This window comes from Calcarisporiella thermophila (assembly GCF_041956535.1).
Source record: "Calcarisporiella thermophila strain CBS 279.70 unplaced genomic scaffold VTP21scaffold_26, whole genome shotgun sequence".
Lineage (NCBI taxonomy): Eukaryota > Fungi > Calcarisporiellomycota > Calcarisporiellomycetes > Calcarisporiellales > Calcarisporiellaceae > Calcarisporiella > Calcarisporiella thermophila.
Genome location: NW_027192216.1, coordinates 157,337 through 183,593, shown reverse-complemented (window position 1 = coordinate 183,593; position 26,257 = coordinate 157,337). Strand labels below are relative to the sequence as shown.

The 26,257-nt window shown below is 49.0% G+C and overlaps 14 protein-coding genes across 14 annotated transcripts; 6 read left to right on the top strand and 8 right to left on the bottom strand.

Annotated features, from left to right (window-relative positions):
* Nucleotides 1–1,649: 1,649 nt before the first annotated feature.
* Nucleotides 1,650–3,096, bottom strand: VTP21DRAFT_6260 (uncharacterized protein; the record flags this gene model as incomplete). Its single annotated transcript, XM_069396871.1, has 4 exons — nt 1,650–2,029; nt 2,141–2,496; nt 2,566–2,625; nt 2,720–3,096. The coding sequence occupies 4 exons, from the start codon at nt 3,094–3,096 to the stop codon at nt 1,650–1,652; spliced, it is 1,173 nt and encodes a 390-aa protein (XP_069247145.1).
* A 1,336-nt stretch (nt 3,097–4,432) lies between these two features.
* On the top strand, nt 4,433–5,863 carry VTP21DRAFT_6259 (uncharacterized protein; the record flags this gene model as incomplete). The annotated part of the gene is made up of 2 exons (XM_069396869.1): nt 4,433–4,822; nt 4,934–5,863. 2 exons carry the CDS (start codon nt 4,433–4,435, stop codon nt 5,861–5,863), a joined length of 1,320 nt encoding a protein of 439 aa, XP_069247144.1.
* Nucleotides 5,864–7,032: 1,169 nt separating this feature from the next.
* VTP21DRAFT_6258 (uncharacterized protein) lies at nt 7,033–7,800 on the bottom strand (the record flags this gene model as incomplete). Its single annotated transcript, XM_069396868.1, has 1 exon — nt 7,033–7,800. The coding sequence occupies one exon, from the start codon at nt 7,798–7,800 to the stop codon at nt 7,033–7,035; it is 768 nt and encodes a 255-aa protein (XP_069247143.1).
* Nucleotides 7,801–8,396: 596 nt separating this feature from the next.
* Nucleotides 8,397–9,934, top strand: VTP21DRAFT_6257 (uncharacterized protein; the record flags this gene model as incomplete). Its single annotated transcript, XM_069396867.1, has 8 exons — nt 8,397–8,519; nt 8,581–8,691; nt 8,752–8,901; nt 8,970–9,063; nt 9,151–9,293; nt 9,358–9,488; nt 9,598–9,666; nt 9,754–9,934. The coding sequence occupies 8 exons, from the start codon at nt 8,397–8,399 to the stop codon at nt 9,932–9,934; spliced, it is 1,002 nt and encodes a 333-aa protein (XP_069247142.1).
* Nucleotides 9,935–10,414: 480 nt separating this feature from the next.
* Nucleotides 10,415–12,538, bottom strand: VTP21DRAFT_6256 (uncharacterized protein; the record flags this gene model as incomplete). The annotated part of the gene is made up of 6 exons (XM_069396866.1): nt 10,415–10,438; nt 10,506–10,810; nt 10,894–11,184; nt 11,280–11,570; nt 11,653–12,018; nt 12,139–12,538. 6 exons carry the CDS (start codon nt 12,536–12,538, stop codon nt 10,415–10,417), a joined length of 1,677 nt encoding a protein of 558 aa, XP_069247141.1.
* A 367-nt stretch (nt 12,539–12,905) lies between these two features.
* On the bottom strand, nt 12,906–13,761 carry VTP21DRAFT_6255 (uncharacterized protein; the record flags this gene model as incomplete). Its single annotated transcript, XM_069396865.1, has 5 exons — nt 12,906–13,008; nt 13,085–13,209; nt 13,318–13,377; nt 13,446–13,495; nt 13,587–13,761. The coding sequence occupies 5 exons, from the start codon at nt 13,759–13,761 to the stop codon at nt 12,906–12,908; spliced, it is 513 nt and encodes a 170-aa protein (XP_069247140.1).
* A 518-nt stretch (nt 13,762–14,279) lies between these two features.
* Nucleotides 14,280–14,504, top strand: VTP21DRAFT_6254 (uncharacterized protein; the record flags this gene model as incomplete). The annotated part of the gene is made up of 1 exon (XM_069396864.1): nt 14,280–14,504. One exon carries the CDS (start codon nt 14,280–14,282, stop codon nt 14,502–14,504), a length of 225 nt encoding a protein of 74 aa, XP_069247139.1.
* Nucleotides 14,505–14,614: 110 nt separating this feature from the next.
* On the bottom strand, nt 14,615–15,589 carry VTP21DRAFT_6253 (uncharacterized protein; the record flags this gene model as incomplete). The annotated part of the gene is made up of 1 exon (XM_069396863.1): nt 14,615–15,589. One exon carries the CDS (start codon nt 15,587–15,589, stop codon nt 14,615–14,617), a length of 975 nt encoding a protein of 324 aa, XP_069247138.1.
* A 593-nt stretch (nt 15,590–16,182) lies between these two features.
* On the bottom strand, nt 16,183–17,547 carry VTP21DRAFT_6252 (uncharacterized protein; the record flags this gene model as incomplete). The annotated part of the gene is made up of 2 exons (XM_069396862.1): nt 16,183–17,199; nt 17,290–17,547. 2 exons carry the CDS (start codon nt 17,545–17,547, stop codon nt 16,183–16,185), a joined length of 1,275 nt encoding a protein of 424 aa, XP_069247137.1.
* Nucleotides 17,548–17,938: 391 nt separating this feature from the next.
* VTP21DRAFT_6251 (uncharacterized protein) lies at nt 17,939–18,901 on the bottom strand (the record flags this gene model as incomplete). Its single annotated transcript, XM_069396861.1, has 2 exons — nt 17,939–18,662; nt 18,774–18,901. 2 exons carry the CDS (start codon nt 18,899–18,901, stop codon nt 17,939–17,941), a joined length of 852 nt encoding a protein of 283 aa, XP_069247136.1.
* A 1,494-nt stretch (nt 18,902–20,395) lies between these two features.
* VTP21DRAFT_6250 (uncharacterized protein) lies at nt 20,396–21,411 on the top strand (the record flags this gene model as incomplete). Its single annotated transcript, XM_069396860.1, has 4 exons — nt 20,396–20,461; nt 20,551–20,704; nt 20,775–20,833; nt 20,902–21,411. The coding sequence occupies 4 exons, from the start codon at nt 20,396–20,398 to the stop codon at nt 21,409–21,411; spliced, it is 789 nt and encodes a 262-aa protein (XP_069247135.1).
* Nucleotides 21,412–21,516: 105 nt separating this feature from the next.
* On the bottom strand, nt 21,517–21,961 carry VTP21DRAFT_6249 (uncharacterized protein; the record flags this gene model as incomplete). Its single annotated transcript, XM_069396858.1, has 4 exons — nt 21,517–21,555; nt 21,635–21,699; nt 21,770–21,854; nt 21,917–21,961. 4 exons carry the CDS (start codon nt 21,959–21,961, stop codon nt 21,517–21,519), a joined length of 234 nt encoding a protein of 77 aa, XP_069247134.1.
* A 336-nt stretch (nt 21,962–22,297) lies between these two features.
* On the top strand, nt 22,298–22,659 carry VTP21DRAFT_6248 (uncharacterized protein; the record flags this gene model as incomplete). The annotated part of the gene is made up of 2 exons (XM_069396857.1): nt 22,298–22,486; nt 22,606–22,659. The coding sequence occupies 2 exons, from the start codon at nt 22,298–22,300 to the stop codon at nt 22,657–22,659; spliced, it is 243 nt and encodes an 80-aa protein (XP_069247133.1).
* Nucleotides 22,660–22,742: 83 nt separating this feature from the next.
* On the top strand, nt 22,743–24,224 carry VTP21DRAFT_6247 (uncharacterized protein; the record flags this gene model as incomplete). The annotated part of the gene is made up of 5 exons (XM_069396856.1): nt 22,743–22,964; nt 23,043–23,126; nt 23,204–23,743; nt 23,836–24,022; nt 24,088–24,224. The coding sequence occupies 5 exons, from the start codon at nt 22,743–22,745 to the stop codon at nt 24,222–24,224; spliced, it is 1,170 nt and encodes a 389-aa protein (XP_069247132.1).
* Between the last annotated feature and the right edge of the window lie 2,033 nt (nt 24,225–26,257).

Here is a 26,257-nt window from a genome sequence, read left to right as displayed (position 1 = left end):
CAAAAAAAATTTTTTTTGACGCGGCTCTAGAACTGGATTGACGCAGTAGCCCCTACTACTACCCCTTCTCTTCCCTCATATCTCTCTCTCCATATCACTTATCAAGTCGTTCCCTAATACCCACAGTTAGTTGAGTTTTATTACCCATCTACCCATTTGAAGAGAAAATTCGTTATAATCAACTTACCCCGAATTGCAATACCGCGTTAATATCTAGCTTTTCTCTCATTCTATTACTTTTAATAATGTAACGATTGTACTTTAGAGTCTTCTTAAACAATAAAGGCTCACTTTGATCAAAAAAAAGGTAGGCACTTTAAACCCTCAAAATTTAATATACACTATTACTATCACTTGATATATTCTTACACCATGTAAGCAGTAATATTATTAATGCCATATCTGTCTCACAATCCCACCCAATTTGAGTAACTTATTTTTGGGCTATTTGCAACCAATGTGTTCAATTAGGGTTATTTCTCGATAATCTGGTCCAAGTTTGACCGAAAAATTTTGTTTTCAGGAGTAGAATTACTAGCCTGCGGTTTTGGTTCTCGAAGGTGACCCCAGAGCGTGATTTTCTAGGATTCAATGGCTAACCATAGTAGTGCAACATCCTGCAGCTACAATAATAGATAGCAAGAGGCCCTAAGGAGAAGCCCGATACAAACGAGAGACTAAAGGTTGTGTCTGAGTGATATTGAAGTTCAAATCTACCCCTTTGTCCTATTCGGGAATTATCAAGTGAATATAAGGATCTGCTCCTAAAAGGAAGAAAACCCATTGAATTTACCTTAGGCCCCTCGCTGCTATTGAAATATAGCTATGTAAATTCCTTCCGCTTCTTTAAAATGTAAACGGCATTACCAAACATGCAATATTAGGGTAATGGTTAGTAGGTGAAATTCCCATGACTTCTCCACTTATAGGAAGGCCGTCTGCCTAATTGCTGTCATGTAGTATAATAGGATGTTTACAGGCATGACTTGACAGACATGTACATGCATAAAATCTCGGGCCATGTGCATTTAATCTTCGACACGCTGCTAAGGCACTTCGGCCTTAATATTTTCAACTACAGTTGGCTCTACTTGGGATAGATATCTTATTACAATCTCGCTTCCCTGATAGGCTCAATGAGATATCACCAAAAGAAACAGGGTGCCGCTCGACCTGGATTTGAGATGGTAGCCATGGAAATATGCACCCCTAACACCCAGTCATGCCATTACAATTCCTTGCGCTTTGCAAAGCTTCCCATTTTCACCATAGTTGCATGTGATATGTTTCTAATTGTTAAATAAAAAACAAATGAGCAATTAAATCCAACTGCTGCATGTCACTTTCTCTACCCTTGACTCCCAACGTTAGCTAGGTCGTATTGCAGAGGAGGTTTGAAACGGCACTTTGGACGAATGGAAGAAGTAAAAGAGAGTATCATTGTTGAAAATTTGAAATAGCAGCAAGATGGAAAGAAATAGGATAGGAAAATAGTTAAAATATATACAATATGTAATGGTGAAAACGAGATTATATGTTCAAAGAGTTTCAGTGTTCAGAATCTTATCTCCACTTCTAGGCCATTTCGGCTAACGATCACGCGTCTTCTGCTCTGCCCTGTCCTCCCATGATTCCTCGCTTTTCCAGCATTAGTCTACTTGGCCCGGCTCGAAATCAACCGTAATGCCACCCGATGAGCTCGTTATCGCCTCCTCCAGAGGTCGGCGCCCATAGGCCACGTGGAAATGGACGTTACTCTTGTTCTCCTCCCATTCTCTCTCCACCTCCTTAACCATAGCGTCGAATTCATCGGTCGGCGTGTCCGTAGCCTGGCATAGCCAGGGTCTCCAGGTACTCATGGCCTTCATCCCGTCATTTTTGAGCATGCGTCCGATATCCCTTCCCCAGTCACCGATCGGAGTTGCGATAATGAAACTTTCGAGGTCGGAAATCTGTGAGTCCGCAAGCAGGCGATCGATACGACGAGATATGTGTGGATCGATACCGCGGGCCATGATTGCATGGAAGACTTGGATAGCAGGGTAAACCAAATAAACATAGAGTAAGGGGCAATGAAAGGAAAGCGGTATTAGCACTAAAGGGGGGAAAGGAAACTCTGGGCTCAACAATATTATATTACTCTTGTACGAAAGCTGCTTATTTGTCACTCCCTGCGGGTGCGGTTCTATATCTGCCTCCAGAAGCTGTATCCATCCACCAGGCTTAGTGACCCGCTTCAACTCCTTTATCACGTCAGGCCATTGGCGCTTGGGGATGGCCAGGTTCATAAGGCGCTGGTGGACAAAGTCAAATGTTGCATCGGGGTACGGCAAGGGTCCTCTCAGAATGTCAACAAGTTCAAATTTGAGATTGGAGGGCATCCTGAGGTCGGGCCAGAGCTCTTGAGGGAACATCATGGACTGCACGTCAATGCCGATAAATTCGGAGTTGGGGTAGTCGCTTGCCATTTGCAAGGCCCATAAGCCCGGCCCACAACTATAGAATGATCACCAGAACATTAGTAAAAGAGGCAAGCCAATAGCCGCGTCCAAGAACGCAGAGTACCCAATATCCAATACTCGAAGTCCGCTTTTAAGGCCCTCTTCTATCGGAACAAAATAGAGGCTGCCAATCCCCCCCGCCCCCCCCCCCCCCAACGAAAAGCAATTCAAATCATTACTAAAGAAGTCGAGATACAACTGGTCAAACTAATGGTTACCACTGAAATGCTGCCCGCAGGGTATAGTATTCGTCTATCAGTCTGGCTGCTTCTTCCTTATCCACGGGGAAGAGATAGGTCTGTCCTTCGGTGTAGCTCCTGCCCTCTCGAAACTTGAGGTTGAAGCTTCGCTGGTTTGTTGTTACAGTGGATGTCACGGCCGGCTGCGCATTCCGTTTATTCTGCTTGTCTTCCTCGACCTGCCGTAGCAAACTGCGAGAGTTTCGCTTTGCGGGCCGCAGGTAGGAGGGAATGCGTCCGCGGAACAAGAAGCGGCACAATTGAGAGCATGGAGTGAAGCATTGCACGTTCGACTGCGGCTCAGAAAAAGAGGGGGAGCGTCTCTGAATGAACAAGCTCGAAAACCCGTTTCCCATGGTGGAGGGTAGTGTCGTGGGGGGGGGGGGGAGTGTAGCGTCGAGGCCGTAATAATAGGATCGAGATGAATTAGACAGTGAAATAGATATTGAGAATAGAGATTAATGATGGGGAAGGAAAGGGCAATGGGAGAGAATGCATGTTAAAGTAGCTGGGAAAGGATGGCCACCGAATGAAAAGGAGAGGATGAGGGAGGAGGCAGGCTCCCAAAAAAAAAGAGAGTTTAGCAAGTTGAATGGACGGAATTAAGTATGGATTTTATTCGATGTGGTGGTATGCGGGGACGCAGGCAAGATTAAAAAGAGATGGGAGCACCACGCCACAGCACTGCGCCGGCTCGGCTTCCCTGCGCGTGCTTACTCCATGTTTGATCTCTACTTTTCATATAACTCTAAAGTTTAACCTCAAGGTTTAATCAGAGCGATTTGGTAATGACGCAGCCATATATGCCGTCCTGGAGTCCTCCGCGGCTCCGGGCGCTGTCTCGCCGATACCCCCCACCCCCCTCAAGTAAGCTTAAGGGTCTGAAAACTTTCCGATGGAGTATGCCAACTCGTTCTTGTTTTTAGTTTGCTGGCGGGTGGATCGGACGATTTTCCGGGTGCCCTCTGGATGAGCAGGAGTGCATGATGAGGATGAATGATGGCTGATGAAGTGCCGAGATGGCGTGCACAAGTGACTTCAAGAGAATTGAGCCTGGCCTCACCACAAGGTAGAACGGTATTATCGGATCCCCGTGTCTTTTATTACAGGTAAGGTGGCGGAACAGAGGTAACTTTGTTGGTCTTTATAGCCGAAGGGAAAAGCCACCCAATGAAGGTAGGGCAGAGCAATGGGCCACTCAGTCACGCCGGGCTTGTAGGGATTGCAATTCAGACGTACAAGGCCCTCTCGATGGAGATTGGAGGGCTGGCCGATTTCTTCAAGGCCATGGGGAGCCATTGCGTATTTTCGTTACGTTCCAGTCGCGGGGTTTGCATCGATTGGCATGAAATATCGAATTTCCTCCTCGAAGGGTCCAGGAATTTATCTTGCCCATTTCTGGATTGCTACCGTGCGCGTTCCCCGCCCTTCATTTCAGTCGATATCTCCTTTAACCTTTCCCTTTTTTCCCCCCTCCATTCTTTCTCTCTTTCGTCTTGCTCAAATTCCCCCTTTCCGTTTTTTTTTATCTTATCTTTGTGTTTTTTTTACTATTCTAATCTTTTACTCACCTTTCTTTCACACTCTCTCCATCGCCTCTCCCCCCCTGTGCTTGTTTCTGGCTAGGCTGACCACACCTTTAGACCGAGTTTCTTCCCGTCGCTTATCGATAGACAATCTCCAAAATAGAACATGGAATACTATGAAGCCTACTGCAACCAGTTTAGCGGATCCCCCTCGTTTGGCTACCTCAACGCCCCCACGCTTAACAGCTTCCCAACAGAGAGCCAGTTCGAGGCGATCGTGGACGACTACCTGGAATCCCTCTCGCCAAAGAAACGCGACAAGGCCATTCTGACCCGCGCCATGTATCGACAGGTGCTTGCCGTGCTGCTCAATCCGCGCAACACGCAGATGTCGACGGCACAGTTCCGATTCTGGGCCAAGAAGATGTTCACCCTGGTGCAGGACCGCGTCTACCATGAGGGAAAGCCGGTGGCCGTAAGGGAGCAAATGTACGAAATCATGGTCAAGTGCCATAGAGAGGCTTCGCACGGCGGAAGGGATAAAACCTCCGCGTTGGTATGTGACCTGCGCCTTTGTGCTCCTTTGCCTTTTTTTTTTCTTTTTACTCTCCAACAATCTCTCCTCTCACGACATGGACTGACAATTGAAAACTTTTGCTCGCACCAGGTTCGGCGCCAGTATTCCTGGATCCCCAAGGAGCTCATTGCGCGGTTTGTCCGGCAGTGTCCCCTGTGCAATGCGCGCCGATCTTCGCTCAAGCCCTCCAGCTGTACGACCGCGTCGAGCTCGGTGGCATCGCCTGCCAGGTCCCTCCCCTCGCCTACAACACAGCCGCTCCTTTCCCCGCCCTCGCAGCCCATCTCTCCCCTCCTCGCGGGCTTCAACCATCTTCAGCTTCAACCGCTCCACAATCTCTCCTTCTCCTTTCCGCCCTCCACTCCACAGCAAACGCCGCACCACGACCCACTCCATCACCATTCTCATCACCAGTCGCACGAGCACTCTTCACAGATACCCCCATCGCATCCAGAGCAATCACCCCAGCACCCCCACCCCCACCACCACCATCAACAGCACTCACCGCAGCACCCGCAACAAGAGCAAGAGCCACACCATCGGCAACCACAGGAGTCCTCTCTGCCACCCCAAGAGCAACCCGAGCAACACCCGCGGCAGCACTTCTTCCCCCCGCCTCTGTCCATGGAACGTCGCAGCAGCGAAGAGGAGAAAGAGACCTCGCCGGTCGAGGGTTTGAGCCCTCTGAGCACTGCTGAGAGTGAAAGTAGCCATTCGCTCTCCACCATGATCGGCGTCGACCACCCCTACGTCTCGTTCTCCACCCTGAACATGACCGACTTCCTGCTCAACTCCGAGTCGATTTCCAGCGATGAAATCAATCAGTTCCTGCTCGAGGTCCCCTCCGGGGCCTCCTCTAACTGCGCCTGCCCGATGGGCGAATGGGCGCCCAATGCAAGTGGAGGCATTGGAGGCAAGCCCGAGTTCCTTGCTGCAGGGCGTCCTGCTTTCCACGACGACATCAAACCCGATTTTGCTATTATGGGAATGGACGAGAGGCAAATGCACGTAGCATTCTAGGATACCCCCCCCCCCTTGACCCATTTTTTTATCACGCCTTTTTTTTTCTTACTATTAAATTATTAAACATTTTTCTGCTTTTATGATTACTAGCTGTTTCCTAATTTTTCTTACTTTTTTTTCTCATTAATATTATTTTCCTACACTTTTTGGGCTTTTTTTTTCTTCTCTTTCCTTTTCTTGATTTCCCCCATCGCTAAGTCCCTTATTGATTGTTTTTATGTTTTATTTTTTTTTTCTTTCTTACTTTCTACTAATTCTCTTTTTTCTTCAATCATTGTAATTTTCTTCATATGGGAAGCTTCGGCTTTTTTTCTCTCTCTCATTTGTTATGGCGCCTACTCTTGATTGAGTCTCCCCTTTTGTTATTTATTTGTCTTCTTTTCTCTGTACAGTGTTTTGAGGGAATAAGATGAATTATATCACGTAATAAAACATAATGAACCAACATAGCGCTTCTCGCAGGCATGGCAAAATAGGTCAAGGTAGAAAAGTCTCAAATGTTCTCATGTCTAACTGCTTTGACAGATTTAATATCTCTGGGGTCGCTGAAGGTGGGCATGCTTCAACATGCAGCAGCATGAGAAGATGTGGAGATGAGATATGCATTTATCTAATGCATTGCCAGAGAGGTTGCTTACGTTGTCAAACTGAATAGGTGAACCCCTCCCCTTATCAGACATGAAGATGCATGTGGACGCTTGCATCTGAATTGGCCCAAGTCAAAAAAAGAAAGCAAGCGAATCATGATTGGGAATAGCTGTGACCCCTTAGAGGCTGAATTATAGTTGCATTCGGTGAGAAATATCGCGAGAGATGATCTATGGGTAAGTCTATCGTGGCCAGGAGCCAGGATATGGGTGTATTAAATGTTTTTTTTCTGGTATCAGGTGCTCTATGAGTGCTTTATCTAGTGAAGAGGAGGGGTTTCGCTGCGGGTTCCCGATTTAGCCGCTATTTAGCATTACTGAGAAACAATGCTCCCCCTCCTCTCTCCCAGAAGTATTGCAGTTTGTTAGGGAGAGCCTTTATTTCAGCAAGCGAAATTGGGAATCCGTACTGGGAATCAAAAAAAAAGAGGAGAAAAGTAGAGCAAAGGTAAAGAGGGCTTACACGTTTATGACTTGTTTAGGCTTTTTCCGAGAAAGAATTATTGACCAAAGAGGTGTTCAAGGGGTTTTTGCAAACACATGGGCGGAGTACGGGAAAACCTCACGGCTTATCTCGGCATGTGTACCCTCCGGCACCACCTGCTGGATCGGGCCGAGGATGGCCACTTTGCCTCCATATATTTTCAGGCAGGTTGGCTTCGGAATGCCCATGAGCACGCATTTTTCGATATTGATTCCCTTAATCTCGGGAAGTGGGTCGGCCTTGACCTCCACCCCAAGGGGCTCCTTTCCTAACGGTTGTTTTTGGGGAATAGGAGTGAAAGGCGTCTCGCCTGAAAGCAGTGGTTTTTCGGGGATATCATCAGGGCAAGCCTCCTCGTCCTTGGCTCGAAGGAGAGCATGAGATGTGGCAGCAACATGAGTTTTCGCGAAGGGGAAAGTGATGCCAGTAGCCTTTGCACTTTCACGGGCTATTCCGCCCACCGCATGGGTTTTTTGCAAACCGATCTCTTCTGCAACGGGCTGGGTGCGGACCGGTGGACGGAAGGCGGGCTCCTCGAGGAACGCTCCAGCCATTGGCCTAACATATGCTTTCGCCCTCGATTTGGCTCCAATCGCAACCGCCGCCGAGATCCCCCCTACATCTGGCGCTAGAATGGGCTTATACACGTAGGGGCGGTATGCGTATAAGCCGGTGGTGCGATAGGGAAACATGTAGGGTTGCCAGAAAGCGCCGGACTTGGCCATTCCGTAATAGGCTCTGTCAAAGGGGATGGCCGCGACGCTTGAGAGCAAGGCGAGGGCAACGACGACGAAAGACTTCATGGATAAAGAGTACACTGGTAGATTTGGAAAGGGGTTGCTTTAACTGGTTTTTATGCTGAGGTAAAGGGAGGGGGGGAAACAGGGCTCTTTATATAGCCCCCAAAATAAACTCGCTGGGTTAGGCTTTCCCGTGCTATTGAGCATAATGGGCCACTCTTGAGGCCTAATATATTTGTTTCCTTGAATCCCCTGGAGAGTGGACCACAGTAGAAGGCTTTTTATTCAAGTATACTTTGCATGCTCGGATTGCAGCGGAAATTTTTCTTTTCATCCTGTGGAAACACCTCTCAAACTTGAGATGAGTTAGGTTGAAAACAAAATGGCGTCATCTCGGTCTCTTTCCTCGCATCCAGCCAACACTTGGTGAGAAGGATCCCCAAAGCACTTTGACTGGTGGCCCCCTAGCTCAAACCCAAGCTTGACCTAGGAAAAGTGCCTAACTTGCTGGCCAGCACTACCTCTTTAACCCCATTGAAACAGGAATAATGAAATTTTTCAAATTTGGACTTTGGACCCCCCCCCCAATTTAACGCGACCAATTTGACGCGAATTCCCCTTTCAAGCGTGAGATGCAACTCAAATAATAATCAAATGCGATGAATCCCACCCAATCTCTTCTCTCATCCCACCCCAATTTTGCAGCTCTCTATCGCGATTTACGCTCGCGCCACATCACTCCGACGGGCGTCTCACAATCATTGAAAACTGCTCCAGAGCTGGTAATGCTTGCTTAGAATTATCTTTCGGGCGTGTAGGGTTTTGACCCCAAACTCCATGTAGAATGAATTGAAGCACCACAAAAGAGAATACCTAGAAACCCTCAGCCTTTATGAGGCAATTCTAGAAATGGCCAGCGCATCCCATGGGGCCCTTGATATACAACTTAGACGGGTATGCATTCCTTTTTCAGAGGTCAAAGTGGATACAAAAGGATTGATCATAGATGAATAGATTGCCGGCGCAATAGACCGTGTTATCATGAGCGTTGAGACAAGCCAATGCTTGTCTAATCCGATTTTCACCGGCGCATCCTGCACATTGTTAGGGTTGAAAGAGAATGAGGTGGAAGATGCTGTTAAGGCGGACAAAGAGGTAGTAGAGGTAAGGCCACACTCTCTACTCATTGCCCGGACCTCATGCATGACCGTTTCCTTCACCGATTATACTAGAAAGCGAAGGAGTACATCCTCGAACGGATCGAAGAAAGCCTCCAGAAGAAATGCGAATCGATCGCTCTGTTTCATTTCGGAAAACTAGAGGAAGGTTAGTGCTCTGGCCGCTTCTGTCCTCGACGCCCCGCTGAATGCACACCTCTAATGCTCTATCTAAATTTTTCCCTATGCCCCCCAGCGACCAACAGCAAGCTCCTCGTAGCTAAAGCATCGCAGCTCCCCAGTCTGCTCGGAGCCAAGCTCGAAGAGAATACCGCCGTCTCCTCCGAGTTCAGCGCGAAACGCGTCCAACTGGCCGAGAATATAACCCAATATGTAAATGTAAGCTTTATAGGATGTGTCCGCTTGTATACGCGGAGCACAAGATGATGTCTTTCCTCTGTAGGTTCTGGCAGAATCACTCTCGATCCTCTGGACACTGATCACCGAGTATAAGAACAAGCATACCCTGACGTGGAACAGGGTGTACGACAATTACTACTCGTGCATGATTGATTCGACCTTCTTGAAGCTGAAGTAAGTGTTCCCCCCGGCCCGCTCCCTCTTAGTTCCAATCCCCCAGCAAGACCCTGCTGCTTTCTCTTCTCTCTGGAAATGGGACAAAAACTCATGACGCTCTTGCTAGGTCCTTGAAGCTTACTATCTTGATGTCCATCTATGATGCGCCAACGCGTGCCGCCCTCAGCATCCTCAGGTGAGTCCAGGCTAGACTCTGGGCTCCTTTCTCACCCTTTGCTTACCTTTTTTTTCTTCTTCTACTTCTCACCTGGATGTCCTCCAGAGAAGCCATGGCCAAAAAGGAGTCCGAGCTCCAACACCAGCTTGATTCGGTCGACGTGCAGCTTGCGGCCTATGAGGGAGCAGGTGATGAGTTCCGGGCCCTGCTGGATGAGTACTTTGCGATCACTGAGGAGTTGGAGAAGGTGGCGGATGATGTGCGGCGGATGATGGGCGTGTCCTAGTGATCTCCGCCGTCTTTATCACACTTTCAATCCCCCCCTCCTCCCCATCTCTGAAGGGCTGCCTTTTGTATCATTCTACCGACATTGCTGCCAACCATAGGAACCATCAGAAGAGTGAATTAGCCTCTACCCCCATCTACTTGTATATTAAACATGGTGTTCCCTTCCTCTCTTGCCCCTCCTCTTCCCCATTCACCACGTCAATACAGAGTGAAAATCATAAGCACTACAATTTTCCGATTATTTTTTCACATATAAAAAAAAATAAGAGAATAAAAACACATTCACACAAAAAAAAGGAATTCCATTCCTAGCGTATTCTGAAAGCAAAATTAAAAAAAAAAATAGATTATTTCCAATCTAAATAACTTCCTTTTTTTTGTAATGAAAAAATAAACAGCCAAGAAGAAAAGAAGATGGAACAAAAAAAAAATTCCATGATAAACCCGGTAACCCTCCCTCCTCCCTTAACAGGATCCACTAATACAAGATAAACAATATAGGCTAAGGGAAAAAGAAAACTTCTAAGGAGCCATTGTAAGAATGATGAATGAAAAATAAAAAAAAAAACCTTACACTTGTTCCCTTCGGACATTTCCTTAAGGAGAGCCTCGTCAGGGTTAAGTGCCCTAAAAAGTTCATAGTCAAATTTCCGGTGCTCCCACTCGGACTCGGTGACCAGCCGCTCGGCCAGCTTGTCGATGGCGATGACCGAGAGACAAGTCTGAACATAGGCGTCAATCAGATCATCCACCCCGATGCCTAGCTGGTTGAAATCCTTGCGGTCCATCAGGATAAGCCTCGAGGTGTCCGTGGTCCAGCCGCCATCGGGGGTCTTCACACTGAGGTTGGTTCCCAACATGTTCCAGGACAAGACTAGACGCAGGAAAGCGCAGATGAGTATACTCCTTGTGGGGGGGGGGGTCATGTCCAGCCGTCTAAGCAATTACTAGGCTTACCAGAGGGGTCATCCAGCTTGGCCCGCAACTTTTGCTCCGCCCTTCTCGCGTAAATGGCCACCGGCCGGAATCCCTCCCGATTCCCGGTGACCATCATTCTGAGGTCGCTCACGAACGTGTTGTTCTTTTTGTTCGGGATCGTTCCGACGTGATAGAATTTGCCCGCGCGCGTCACGGAGGACCAGCTGGCGTTGCCCACCAGCGACTGCACAATGAACTTGTCGTAGTGGTGGTCTTTGTCCAGAAAGGCCTTCAGCTCGCTCTGATTTGTGATGGTGTACACGCCTTGGCCTAAGCAAGAGAGGAGAGACGAGGAAAGGGCACGACGGGGTTGAGGGTAAGAAGAAGAGATTGGATTGAGCATTTTTCCCGGGAGAAGAGCTTACCGGCGTTGCTGTAGGGGACCTTGAGGACGGCGTGGCCTCCCATGCTCGCGACCCACAGCGGGATCTCCTCCTTGGTCACGTTGTAAATCGTCTCCGGCACCCGCACCGCAAGTCCGCTGGCCACAAGCTCGGCGTTGAAGAAGTCATAGGCGCGGGCGGCCATCATTTTATTGCGTCCGCCGGCAAGGCACGAGACAATAGGGTTCATGACAATGGTGCGGGTATGGACGGGGAAGCGAGACCAAGGCATTTGTGTAACGTAGCGGAAGCAGGCGCGGATCGAATGCCATTCTGATTGCGCGGCATTGAGAGATGAGAATGAGGAGGATTAGTGTCCGATTAATGTCGATTCGACTTGTATTTTTTTTTTTACCTTTGTTGGCATCGCGCACATGCATCACCCCATCCACCCACTTCACGGGGGGATCGTCGTCATCCGAGTAGAACTCCACCAGCCAAACGCGCTCCTTCATGATATCCGCCAGCACCGCGCAGTATCCCGACGCCTCCATAGGGTTTTTGTCGTAGACGACGGCCAAGTCGCCAAGGGACGGATCGGCACGGTCAATCTGCTCCTTGAACGCGGTTTGAAGGACGACGCGGTACCCGCCGTGTTCGTTGTGCTCGTCGGTTTCGCTCAGAAGCGGCATGGATTTCTGGCCGGAGGGGCAAGAGTTGGTTTCGACGATAATCATTTGGCGACGGCCGGACGCAGTGGTAACATTGAACAGGTCCGAGCCTAGAAGGGGGAGGGAGAGACGATTAGCCATTGCGATCTCCCATCGCGAATGCCATCCATCCGCCCCACGGCCACCTCATAGAGGCGGGAGGGCATGGGAAACGCCCTCGCGACACTTACCGGCCCACTGGAAAAACTTGGGGGCATAGGAGAGGCACTCCCGTAGCTTTTCGAAATTCACCTGGGGATTCAGATGGGCATATCTTGCCATGATTCGCTCATTTCCGAGCTGAAAGAATGATTGCACGAGCGGATGGATCTGGGCGTTCAAGACCCGTGGGTAGAAGTGCCGTTCGGGCTCAAAATCCCCAGCGGCCACTTGATGCGCAAACGGATTCCGTTTTTTTCTGTGGACGGGCGACGGGGGCTGGGCCTTGTCGTCCGCGGCGTCATTGGCGGGATTGATGGAGCTGTTGATCGTGGAGGGATTGGTGGGGCCATTGGGGCCGGTGGACGCCACCAGATCGGAGCTGTTGCTATGCAACTGTAATGACGCTACCATGGGGAGTGTGGAAGCCATCTCCTGAGAATTTACAGATTTAGGGTTGAAAGCTTAAACAGAAAACAAATGAAAATGAAAGAAGGGAAAAAAAAAAGAATGGTTGAAGAAAAGGGCTCTAGAGTAAAACAATTTTTTTATTATGTCGATCGATGCACGTTTTTTTTGGTTGGTGTTGGTGAGCTAAAAAGGCTATTGCAACCGAGCACAAAGGGGGAAAAAACGGCAATAGGGCTGAATAATGGTTTATTTGGGAGAACAACGGCACCAGAATCCCTAGTGCGCGCAAACTAACCTAACACACGCTACTAATCGAGGGGGCGCCGGCGCCCTCGCGCCCTCGCCTACGCCTACGCCCGCCTCCTACTTCTCTCGGGCCCGCGCTTCGTCATTCCTCCAGCGAGGGCCGCCGCTTCTCGGTGTCCTTGACGATCACCACGGGACAGTGGCAGTGGTGCTGCACATAGTCGCTAAAGCTGCCGAGAAAGTACCTATTATCGCACACGGATTAGTCCTCCTCGCTCTCTTGGTTCCCACGGGTCGCTGCGTCCGCCCGCTAGGGACTACCTTTTCCACACGCTCAGGTCGCGGGACCCCATCACAAGGAGGTCCGCCCTCGACTTCTCGACGTAGTTGGCGATAAGATCGCGCGTGTCTGTCCACGACTTGAGAACATGCACGTCCGTTCTGGCCTAGAGCAGAGGTAGAGGGGAGAGGGGGGAAGAAAGCAAAAAGAAAAAAGAGAGGAGGACGTCAGCCAGGGGGCGCTATATGCTATGTCAGGTGGAGTATATGCGTACGCCTGCTTGTCTCAGGAACTGGGCATATCGCTCCATGGCATTCTGCGCCTCGGACACGATCTATCATATCCCCAACAGAGTGAGTTAATGCTTCAGAACGAAGAATTGGGGCGGTGGCCCGGGCGAACCTTTTCCTCCATTTCCAGGAGATAGGAGCGATCACATCCGGAAGTCAAATCTATCCACCACAGAAATCGTTAATTTCCATCTCTCATCCTTTCTCTCCCTCTCTCCCCATCTCAATGCCATCATTAGAAATGAAGAGCTACCCAGTTCGTTCTCGTCGAATTCCGAATCGAGCGACAGGGCGCACACCAAGTCAAAATGATCGCGCTCAGGATTGCATAGGTTGTCGCGCACCCACGCCACCACGTGCTGTGAAGCCTTCTGCGAGCCGGCGGTGGCGGGATCGAGTGCGATAACGATAAGGCGCGGTTGGGTCATGGTGGAGAATGAGTTGGCAAAACGATGCGGGCTGCTCCAGAGAGTGTGAGATTTTTTGTCGGGACAATAGAGCCGATCACTCCGCCAAAGCAGGTCACGCAATGAAATGGAAGTCCCCGCTTAGTCCAAATGCGTCTAGCATTTTTATTATTATCGCCAACCATGAACGTTTTGTTATCACCAGTAGAAAGGAAAATTAGTAGTAGAAACAGGGTGACCATATCTAAGAGAAAAGACAAGACAAGACAAGAAAAGACAAGACATGAAACAAATTCATCCATAATGAAACAAAGCTGACCATGCGGTCCAACCTTAGTACAGAAGAGGGGAAGAGATGATGTAGTAGAGGCATGGGAAAAAGCAAATGACATATAAAAACCATAGAATGAAAAGCATATGAGAAGCCGCCCTTCTCCCCGACTTCTCCAGCCAGGGCCTATCTATAGAGCCGTCGGACTGCGGAAGGTAAGCAAGGGCGGCTTCGGCACGGCATCGTACGGAGTGGGGACGTGCGACGAATGGTGCCGACGATAGGGCCACGCCGGAGACGGAGCGTCAGCCAGAAAGATAGAAATATGTCCACACACAAAATACATGAATATATGATAAACAATAGAGGTCTAATACTCCATGAATGGATGATGATGGCGATGATGAGTCAACTCAGGGGCCCCAACCTGGCCCCCCGATCAATCCCCAAGAAAGATAAACATAATAATACAACCCAAGTCAAACGTAGATAGATGAATGCCCACATACACACGCCCGAATGCCCACACGCACACACACAGCAACGCTGTACGCCCGATGGAATCTGAAAACTACACAGCAGGAGCGATCGCGTACGGCGCCCCTACTTTCTTCCCAGCTTGAATCGAGCAAGGAATTTCTTCACTTTCTGCAAAAGCTTCTCCTCTTCTTTCTCCGCCGGCCGCTCCTGCTTCCCCATGGTCTGCGGCTGATATGCTGCTAGCGATGAGGCAGGTCTTGGCGGCAGAGGTCGTCTTGTGTTTCTCGCACCGGCAACCTCCTGAACCCCCGCTGGCGTCACGCTTCTTCTTCTGTTCCTCCTCCCACCACACTCCACCATGCGCCTCGCCACGGCTTCGGCCAAATCAGGAGGCAATGGCGGGGGCGGTGGGAGGCGCCGGCCCTGGAACTGGTGGTGCTGGGACATGACGACGGTCGGCAGCGACACCGTTCTTCGCCCATTACCACCGCCACTGGTCGGCGCGTCCGACGCCAGACTCTTCGTGCTGTTCTGGCGCTTGAGGCGCGTAGGGAGAGAGAAGGACCGCTGGCGGCGAACCTGGTTCTCCATGGCGCCGAGTGGTTTGGATTTCGCACTGTGCTTCCCCACGAGACTCTTGCAACTGCCGCCGTCACTCAGGCTGCGCAAGTTTCTCACGCTTCCCATTCCCCTCATGCTGGCTCTGGTCGAGGGAGGCGGAGGGGTCCGCGGGCGAATCTGGTTCGGCAGAGGCATCTCGGCGCCAGGCTTGAACACATTGTCATTGTGGTATGGGAACATCATGACCCGACTCTTCTGTTCCGGGTCAAACTCGTGCACAAAGGTCGGTGGATATCGCGGGAGATAGAAGGCGTGCGGCACGGTCAGTAGGAGGGAGGCGTCGTGGGTTTGTTTGAAACGATGCCACGTATGGGGGGTGACCAGCGTGGGGCACTCCAGCTCATCCAGTTCGGATGAGGAGCTGGACAGCGACGAGGCATCGCTGCAGGAGGAGTCGGACGGCACGGAGGCGGCCGCTGTAGCAGATGAGATGCGAGAGGAGGCCTCGTAATAATAGCATTGAAGCGTGTGCATCATGGGAATCGAATTTGAGTGGGAAGAATATACATTAGACTAGTCGACCAACCAACCACAAATAGAGGAGGAATGATGGAATTAGAGGGGAAGATATTACAGAGAAGGGAAGCTGGGGATAAATTAGAGAGAAAGGCCACGCCCCATTCGCCAGAGAGCAAGAAACCGGAGGGGATGAGCAAGGGGAAGAGAGGAAATGCGGGAGGGCTCGAAGGGTCAATCAATCAAAAGACGCGTAAAAGAGAAAAGAGGATCTGGAGAAACACTTGGAGGAGGAAATCGCGTCTCCTCCTCCACGCCATTGGCAATGAAACGTTTCACCGGGTTAGAGTTTCCGGCGCGCAATGCTGAGAGCAAAATTCGAGGTCCGCAGGAGAGTGGGGGAAAGTGAGAGCATGTCATACCCCGCAGGGAGGACAAATGGGAGCGCTTCGACTCAATAGGGCTAGAGAGAGGGAAAATCCAGGGTTCAAGCATGAGGTAAGCAGAGTTAGGGGGTTGGGGACTATCTACAGATGCTTCTCCTTCGTAATTAAATATACAACACAGCATGAATACATGGGCTGGATATTGTATAGCACTTGGTATAAGCCGGATTATAAGCTGGCCCCACTTCTTTCGCCGGCGCTTACGTCACCTCCAACTACGATGTGGCCAACAATAGCCTCCAAGTCTTCTTCCTCGACCTCCTCGTCCTCGTCCTCCTCTTCTCCCCCATCCCCCCTGCTCCCCTCCTCGCCCTCTGAATAGGCACGCCGCAGTCTCCCTCCAGCCAACGAACACATTTCATTCACGCCAGCCTCCGCCGCCTCGTACCCCCTCTCCTCCACCTGCATGGAGGTGGAATCCGCGGCCGAGGGCGGCAGCCGAACCATGGTGGGGTAGCGGAATGCATACGCGTCCTCGCCTTCCCGCCACCATCCCTTCCGCCTGCCGCCAAACCACCACCATGACCACCAGCGGGCTTCGGTGGTTGGACACAGCCACCAGTGCCATGCGCCTACGCCTTCCTCCTGGCGATGGGGCTTGGCCGAGGAGGAGGAGGCCAGTGGAGTTGGAGGGAGAGGGGGAGGGGTATTTCCGTTGGAGATGCAGCCCTCCTGCTGGTCCCGGAGATAGGGCTGCTGCAGGTCCTGCGACGGAGGAGAGACGTCGTGCGATTCTAGTCGAATGGGAGGGGGACCATCGTCGCGACGCAGCATGGAGGCGTTCGGCTGGTTCACGGGCAGTATGAAGCGGGTGGTGGCCCTAAATGCTCGCCGTATCATATCCATCACGCCCATCGAACTGTGGCAGACCCCGGCCTTACTGGGGCCGGAGAGCCGTGGCAACATCGCTTGGGTGGCTGAGGGGTGGTGGTGATAGTGCGACACCGATTGCCTATACCGGTTCAGAGAGTCGCTGGATCGCGTATGTGGGTGCACGAAGATGGTCTGGTCTGCGCCGTTGACGCACACGGGAATCACCGCCTCGGCGACCTCCAGCACCGGGCGCAGCCGCTCCATCTGCAACTCGGTCTCTCTGCGTAGACGACCCTCGAGCTCAACAAGCCGCCGCTGGCTCTCCACATAATCCACCACAAACTGGGCCTTGGTTTCGCGTGTCGGCGGCAGCTATGAAGATCATCTCAGATCAGCTCGCGTGCCCAGATCCAATCCACCCATGCCAAGCAGGCAAGAATCTACGGATCAACGATAACCTACCCTCTTCAGATACATCACCAGATTCGATTCCGTCAATGGAACTAGCTGCGGCCCTGCTTGCACCGCCTGGAGCGAAGAGAGCGATGCGCGGGCAGGATCGCTTTTCAACCTATGTCTTCGTATGGCGGGGACGGATCGGCGGCGAAACGAGCTTTTATCCCAACTCACCGCTCCCGCCCCCACCGTTTTCGCCAGTCCGCCATGGATGTGAGGGGTCGACGGCAGCGGTTTCTCGTATGCAGCCGGGACAGTCTCCATTAATTTATTTGCGTACTGGGGGGTTGTTGTGAATGGCGTTTCGTGTCTGACTGAGAGTGAGTGGGAAACCGTTTATTCATTTTCAGCTTCATTTGGGTGGCGGAGTTCTTTTTTATTCTCCCTTCTCCCCCCCCCCCCACTCCTCCTCCATCGGTGATCCGCACCGATAACCTAACCTAGGCCGGGAGAACAGACCGATTTCTGCCCTCCGCATGGTTTCTCTCTATGTTCACTTTTATTAAGGGCTCCTGGAAGCAGGAAATAAAAAAGATAGCGCATATGGTGAAACAGGAATTTAATATACAAGTTGGAAAAAAGAATTCAATAAATTATCGGGGGGGAGGGGTGGATGGGAGGGAGGAGAGGAGAAGAGGATAGGAGAAGGGGAGTGCTATAATGACCAGAAGTGACTTCCGTTGCTCAAGAGGTGATAGCTGGACCGGACCTCGGCCGCCTGGTGATAGCCATCATTGAACCAGACCACCAGTCCCTCTCGATACTCCTTCCTCCACACCACACCGCGGAATTGGAAGGTCCAAAACGACCACCATATTGTCAGGAAGAGCCCCGCAAGGATACTCCATACCACAAAGGCCAAGATATTGGGCAGGCCCTCTACAATCACCATCCTGTAGCTGGCCGTATGCTTGATCAACTCCCAGATAGCAACCCACCCACCAGCCGCGCCAATCAGACACCACGCACGGTAGTAGAGAAGAGTCCCGCATAGGCTACTCCGGGTCAGGAACTCCCACACCACGATGGAGAGGAGATCCCGCCTCTCCATCAACGAGAGCCACCACACAATAAATCCAATCCTACATGCCCATATGACCTCGGGCCGCTGAGATGCGGCGGGATAGACCCAGAAGGTAAGGGTCCATCCACTCAAGATCATTTGGAGTCCATAAATCACGCCGAATCGTTCAAGGTAGATCCATGATTTGAGGTGGGTGACGATGAAGCCGGTCTGGAGCGAAATGGCAGAGAGATGGAAAAATTGTGCGAAAGTGGTGATTTGCAGAGGGTTAATAGACAGCATTAGAAAGGTATACATGTGTAAAGAAAGATTTATGAGCATTAAGAAGAATGTGTAGAAGCTGAATCGTGCCTCGCTATGAAAGGAGAGGAGAGAACATGTGAGCACATCGGCTATTTTGAAATAAGAATAGAGAGGGGGAGGGAGGGGGGAACGAGGGATGAGGGTTGAAGGGTGCTTGACTTACATCACTTTCTCGCTTCTCAGGAAGAGATCTTCCTTCTCGTACTTTCGAAATGAATTCATGTTCTCTCTTGGTTTCTTGTCCGAATCGGAGGGCGCATGGCCTGAATGTGTATATGTGTGGTGATTCATCAGTTTACAAAAATAGGGAAATAATGAAGAGAAAATAAGAAAGAAATGCTATGATAAATTAATAGAAAAACAACATGTATTCAACAGTATCCATTATAGGGTTCATTTCTTTATATTTTTCATATGCTAGAAAAATTGAAACCCCCAAATATTTGGGAAAAAAGGCGAAATCTCAGACGTCACCCCATTGCGTAGACCCACCCCCCCCCAATCTAGGTAGAGGGAAATCCTTGCATAGGCGCTACGCTCGCTTAGAATGCACACGGGGGATGGCCTTCATCAAGAAAGGACTATGGCAATCCTGGCCCACCCATTGCCGTTAGGCACTCGAGCCTATGGTCTTGTTAGAGCGCCTTCTGGAATGCCCCCAGGCAGAAGAATCTGCCTGGGAGACGAGGCTTGGGAAAACAAGGTTGAATTGACACCTGCATTGCAGAAATGCTGGCACCCACTAAAAGCGAATCAATCCTGCCCCCCCGCCTATTTCATTTGGCCCTAATTGACACTCGGTGCGTGCAATAAACAGAGAAACCGGGCTGAGGAAGCGCATGGGGTTGTTAGGGAGGGTGGGTAAATGATCATGCGGCGCTCTCGTTTATTTAGGAGACGAGCTGGAGCCCAACAAAACAAATCGGCACACTTGGTTGGAGATTCAAGAAATGAGGGCTATACAGGATCCATATGACAACCATGCCTGCTCATGCTTTTTCTATTGTGCATATTCTCCGCGGCCAGCCGGAGACAACTAACGCAGCATCATCTGCCTCTCTTTATTATGGGCATAAAGGGCCACAGAAAAGTTGCAGAGTGGATCAGAGAGCTTAACCTGGAACCCTTTTGCATTTGGGATGGCTGCGAAGACTCATTCTCTCTTGGATATTTGCGGCCCCTGCAGCTCAGCATCTGGTCTTAATGGCGCCAGACGCTACCTTTCTAATTGGGACTCTCCCATAAAGACAGTGGATGCGACAAGGCAAAGCCACATGAGGTTCATGAATTGAAAATAACAAACGCTCACGTTAGTAAATCTAGTGTGCATAGATTGGATTTATCTCTCAAATTAATTTGAATTTAGGGACATTAGGAAATTAAGCAGCCTGTCCTTCATACTTGCGTTTATGATGAGTCCTTTGCAAATGGCTCTTGTAATCCTTGGCTTTTTTCTTGCGCTCTGTCGTATTGTTGCCTAAACACTCGCCGGACAGTTTGGAAGATGTTCGTGGCCGAGCATCTTCCAAACTCTCTGGCGAGCGTATGGGTGGCGAATTAGTTCATTTTCCCACCGAGACTTTCTCAACTTTGCTGAACCCTCGGGCAGGCATGCTAAATTTTACTCTGATCTATTTAGCTATATAAGGAAGCTTGGAAAATCCATAGAATCCGCATTTATAAAAACGAATCAAAACTTTGGACGCGTACGTCTTGGACTCGTCAGCCTCTGTATGAATGATAAAGTCGCTGTCTATTCCAATTCTTCCGCTCACACATTGAAACATGGATACTTTCGTACCAGTGTCGGGTTTCGACAGTTCACGCCTCAAAAACACAATTTTAATTCTTGTAAATCTCTCTCTCTCTCTCTTTCTCTGCCTTCTTTTAAGCGGCTAGTCCATGTTCTCGATGATTAAATGTTCTATCCTATATATTAGCCCGTGGTGTCTATCGGCAATGTTCCTCAGCTGACGGTAGATCTTATCCTCACCACCCTCGAGCTTGAGCGTGTTGGCTTTCTAGACGATCCAAATGTTGTGTCATTAGCGGGTCCGAACGAAAATGGTCGCGGGATAACCGTCGCTGTTGAAGGTAAAATATTCCGAGAGAAAATACGCGCGTACTCTTTCAACTTAATTAACCCGTTGGATGGGCTGGATAGTTTTTGTGACAAAAGACGGCAAATATACGGTGATCCAGCAGCGAACCCCTCCCCATAAGGTTTCCTCTCCACGAAGCGATCCTATTCATACCCGCACTTTTGAAGCTAACCTGACTTTCTATGCTAGAATCACTCGACGCGCTTCTCCTCGAACCTGGTTGCATTTATCAAAACACACGGCTTTGCCGATGTCTTAATTCTTTCTAGCGCGGACGCCACTCTACGCCGGGACATGCAACTCGCGGGCCAGCCATTCCGTGTCCTCAGCACTCCTAATATCTCCTCTGGATTGCAAAAACGCATAGAGCAATTGGGTCTTGTAAAACTGGAGCCCTCGTTTGGTCAAGACGAGCCCACACCTTCCCAGCCCGAAGAGCTTCCGGCTGATGGAGTTCCCAAAATAGCTGGTGGCGGATATTCAAGGACGCTGTTCCAGAAAGCGACCGAGCAGGGAGTGGAGGCGGCCATGCTCGTTATGTTTGCAATGGAGGGAGACAATATTCCACACAGTAAAGCTATGGTAGAGTGTGTAGATAGGCTGCTGGGGCTCTCAGCGGAAGGGGTGAGAGAGTGGAGAGCGCCTAAGAGTTGGCGGTGGATGTTCGGAGCACCGGCAGCCAGAGAATTGTATGATTAGCAATTTGTAAAGGAGTATATTTTTAATATAATGAAGCATTAAAATTCCAGAGTAAACAATGACAGAGGAAGGAGGCAGAGGAAAGAAAGTGGAGCGCTGAATTATTTATTTAGAAGATTTGTTTGCTTGCGCGTTTAGGAAAATCTGTATTTTAGGAGAAGAGGGGAGGGGGGGAGGGGGTAAGTGATGGGCGGGGGAAAACGCAAGGGCATAACTAATTTACCTGACAATCAGAATACGCGTATCCCATCCCAAAACCCGTCGACATCATAACCGGCCATGCCCTCCCTATACATTAATACAATTTCGAGTATTTTGTAAGAAAAAAGTTCGCATGAAATAAATGCGGGTCACCTACTCTTGAAAAGAAGAACTGAAAGAACCACTCCGGTTCCGAGCCCTATTCCACTCTTAACTATCAAGTTTGACAGGCATCGATCCCACTGTAGCCAACATGGATTAGTTCCCAGAGTACATCATGGGCACAGAAGAAAGGCGATTTTACCTGTTGTGCCTTTTTCTCGTCGACGATGGGACTCTGATCGGTCATTTTTAGACGGCTCCGAAGATGTGTAAGCTGTAAGGCGATCGCGATAAGGTTGACTCCCGTAGATAATAGAGGCAGGGGGAGTGTTTGTGTAGCTGCGCCACACCTCGAAGGGCCTCACCTCGGAGAGCCAGTGCCCCGCTGTGAGGGGGAGGGAGGGGGGAGGCGTGGCTTTTCCACCCGCTTGCCATACCTTCTCTTTAGGCTAGGACGGCCCCCGCTGGGGCATGTTTCTTTCACTCTGCCTCCTATTCAAAAGGCGACAGTGCAACTGCTTTGCTAATGTTTTTTTTTCTTCCTAGCCAAATTTGCTCTCTTTCCTTATTGGCTGGATTACAGATGTCCCCTTTTAGCGCGAATTTTTTGGATTTTTACACCTTTCTTCTCGTTCCTTTTTTTTATGCGATTAGCACTCCAAAGTGCCGGCTTCATTTTCTTTCCCCCCATATTATCTCTGCTAAGGGTGTAATTTGTGCCACGGATCTCATCATCGCTATCTGTCGATCAGCAAGCTTGCAAACAGCCCATGTAAGTGTTTCTCCGTGCTAATTTTGGGACCCTGAGATCATCACAACATTTTGTACAATGCGCATTTTGGATTCCTTCTCTATTCCTCCTGCCTGGCCTAATCCCCATATGATTTCCAGTCTATTGATCTAGAGGAAACACTTGCGATTACGACCGCCGTTCTATCTACCTAGACTCCAATCCCATTATCAAGTAACTATTCCACGCTTTCGTGCGCTTATAAACTTCGCCCGTTCTAATTCCGCTTCTCCAAGCCATGCATCCTGGAAGTAGAGACGCATTACACAACTGTCCCCCAAATGCCTCTAAGACCATCACCGTACATGCAACGGATCGCAAGGGACGCCCTTACGAATTATCGTACCATAACTGTAAAGTAATAGGGAGCGGCTCGTTTGGGACTGTATATTATGCGCGACTGGTGAATACAGGGGAAGATGCAGCAATCAAGAAGGTGTTTCAAGATAAACGCTTCAAGGTAAATGCAGTTTTTTTTGTGAAGATGGGATGATGGCTCGAGAGTTCATTGATGTACCCCCCCTCTTTTCTTCCATAGAATCGAGAGCTTCAAATTATGCAAATGGTAGAGCATACGAATATAGTCGCTCTTAAGTCTTATTTTTATACGAATGGCGACAAGGTATGTGCTTCTGGACCTCTATGCTTTATCCCCCCTCCCAGCATGAGAAGCCTTATGATTCCTTGATAACCCGATAGGGGGACGTCTATTTGAACCTGGTACTCGAGTATGTTAACGAGACGGTGTATCGTGCGAGCCGGCAATATCATAAGATGAAACAGGCCATGCCAATGCTCATTATCAAGCTTTATACCTATCAATTGCTTCGCTCTCTTGCGTATATCCATGCTCAGGGCATTTGCCATCGCGACATCAAGCCGCAAAACTTACTCGTCGACCCAGTCACGGGGGTGTTGAAGCTCTGCGACTTCGGGAGCGCAAAAATACTTGTACCCGGTGAACCAAACGTTTCCTACATCTGCTCACGCTACTATCGTGCACCCGAGCTGATATTTGGGGCCACGAACTACACGACCAGCATCGATCTGTGGTCGGCCGGGTGTGTCATGGCAGAGTTGATGCTGGGACAGCCGATATTTCCTGGCGAGAGTGGTATCGATCAGTTGGTGGAGATTATCAAGGTGCTGGGCACCCCCACTAAAGAACAAATTCGAACCATGAACCCGAATTACATGGAGCATAGATTCCCACAAATTAAACCGCATCCATTTAGCAAGGTATTTTTTGTACACCCCCTTCTGACATCTTATTGAGCAGGCTTGAATTCATCCCATCTTGCGGGGGTGTGTTTTTTTTTTGCTTCCTTTAGATTTTCAAGTCACGGAGCTCGCCGGAGGCCATCGACCTACTCTCTTATTTGCTAGTGTATTCGCCTCAGCAACGCTTGACGGCCATCGAGGCCATGTGCCATCCTTTCTTCGATGAATTGCGTGATCCCAATACGCGGATGTTAGGAGGGGCAGAGTTGCCACCACTCTTCGATTTCTCTGAATTTGGTGAGTAGAGAGTTCATTTTTTCCTCATCCGTTTAAAAGCGTAGCTAACCGATTGGGTATCATAGAGTTGTCGATTCGGCCGGACCTTGTTCACCGCTTGGTACCTCCCCACGTTCACCCTGCCCTACTTGCCCGTGGAATCGACATCAACAGTTTTACTCCCCTTCCTCGCAGCCAGTTTGGACAAACTGAAGCCACCTAATAGCCTCCCGCTGTTTTCCAGATATGTCTGAATATCATTCAACTCGAATTATTTATTTTTTTTTCCGGATGCTTTCTATTTCTTTTTTCTTTTTCTTTTTTGTTAATAGAGGTAAGACAAAGAATAATCAGGGTCTCTTTAATTATGAAGTTTCTTATATATATAAATATATATACTAAGGGATTTTTTTTCGCTAAACATTTTTGTTATAATTTTTTTTTCTTTGTACAGTTTCCTTAATGTTTAAGTTTTCTCTATATGAAAAAAAAACTTTTCCCCTTTGCTATTATTTGTGATTTTTATTCCTTATTTTTTTTCTTTTCTCTTTTTCGTTTCGTCTAGTTTTTTTTTTTTTTCTATTGAAAAGATACAAATATATATATTCGGAATATAGTCAAATTGCCTGGAGAACTCGCGGAATCACCCAGTGCTTCGAATGCTTTGAAGCTACTCCTTGCCTAGGTTCGATCGGCCAGGTGAGGATTCTCAATGGTTTAAAGTATGCCACAAAAACCATACCTTTCTTTATATGGATTACCCCGGCTGAGGCTGTGAGAGCGTTACCTTTGGCATGACCATGCCAATGCTATCGGCTGACCTGCTGAAAGAGTACGGGACTCGTATACAATACCTGCTCATTCTGAGTTGGATTGTATTCAGCTCTATCGAACTGCCTATTACAAGTGACTAGGTTAGAGCTGTGCATTATTCGCGCGTCTATGCAGCCTGTCTACAGGAGAGGAATTGGAACCTAGAATTTAGTGGGGGAATCTAATCATTTATATGTTTTTCTCCACTCTGACTGCCGATTATGAGTTTAGGTAGTCGATTTTTTGTGCCAACAACACCTTGATTATGATCCAGGTATCATTGGAGCATGACGAAGAGTCATTGGCATTCTTGAAACGGAAAATAGGCATTTTAAGGAGACCATGAGTTCATAAATAAAGAAATTGGAGGGATCATTAAGATAGGAGGAGAGTGAGGCTGGAAAAATCAAGAATGTTTCTTGTAAAGTGCTCTCATGCGATATTAAAGGGGATTGCAACTACACGGAATACCGTGCAATATCCTCTCTTATTTTTCCAAAGTTTTTGTCCATGGTTTGCAGAATAGTTGAACGAACTTCTAAACCAATCTCACATAGGTTCTATTCCTAGCCTCCCAAAAGTATAGAAGCTTTCTTAAAAATGCTGAGATATGGTGGAGAGTAGGAAATAGAAAAAAAAGGGTTGCTGCATCATTCAAGTACCAGCATCTTTCAAACATCTTCTCTCTTTTCGGCTTCGGAATTGTTCGTTCTACTGCCTTCTTTTTGCCAATTCGGTTCCTATGGCCTCCTCGATATCGGGAATGGCGCAATTGATGAGAGTGTCGGATGGAGCTCGCAAGTTGTCAAAGTGGAAAACAATCCAAACCGGCACATCTGCCGGAGTACCGAATCGAATGTAATTAATTTGGGTAGCATATCTTATTGTGCGCGGGAATTAGGTATAAGAATCCGTGCGGCTAGCACCTGGGTATTCTGGGGGCATGAAGTGGTATTTATACGGTCTATACAATTCTCTGCCCACTGCCATACTAGTGCCCGGCTTGGGCACTCGGAGAAACTATAGGAAATCGTATTCTTCGAGGCGCTGCGGCGTGTGCACTTAGGGTCGCGATCGGTGTATTTAATGTTGGCGATAACGCACCTTGCAAGATCATCCAAGTTCACAGCGCGGTCGTCAAAATGTCCCAATGACGAAAAGTTGAGAAATTCATTGTGATAAGCTTTAGTTTGACAAAAATTTCTATTGAGAAACAATTGGTTTTTGTACGGGAAAATCACGAGCAGCCACAAAGGTACTCGAGCATACACGTGGGATTTTTATTTCAGTTCAGTCGTTCACACGCAATCGTAATGTTGAATATATTGATGTTGTTCCTGGATACTTTCTTACAGCACCCCGACTTCCATTGAATTCTTGCAGTATTTAATCATCTGTGTTGCTGAGACAATGAAATACCATTAATAAGCTGTTTATGTGTTC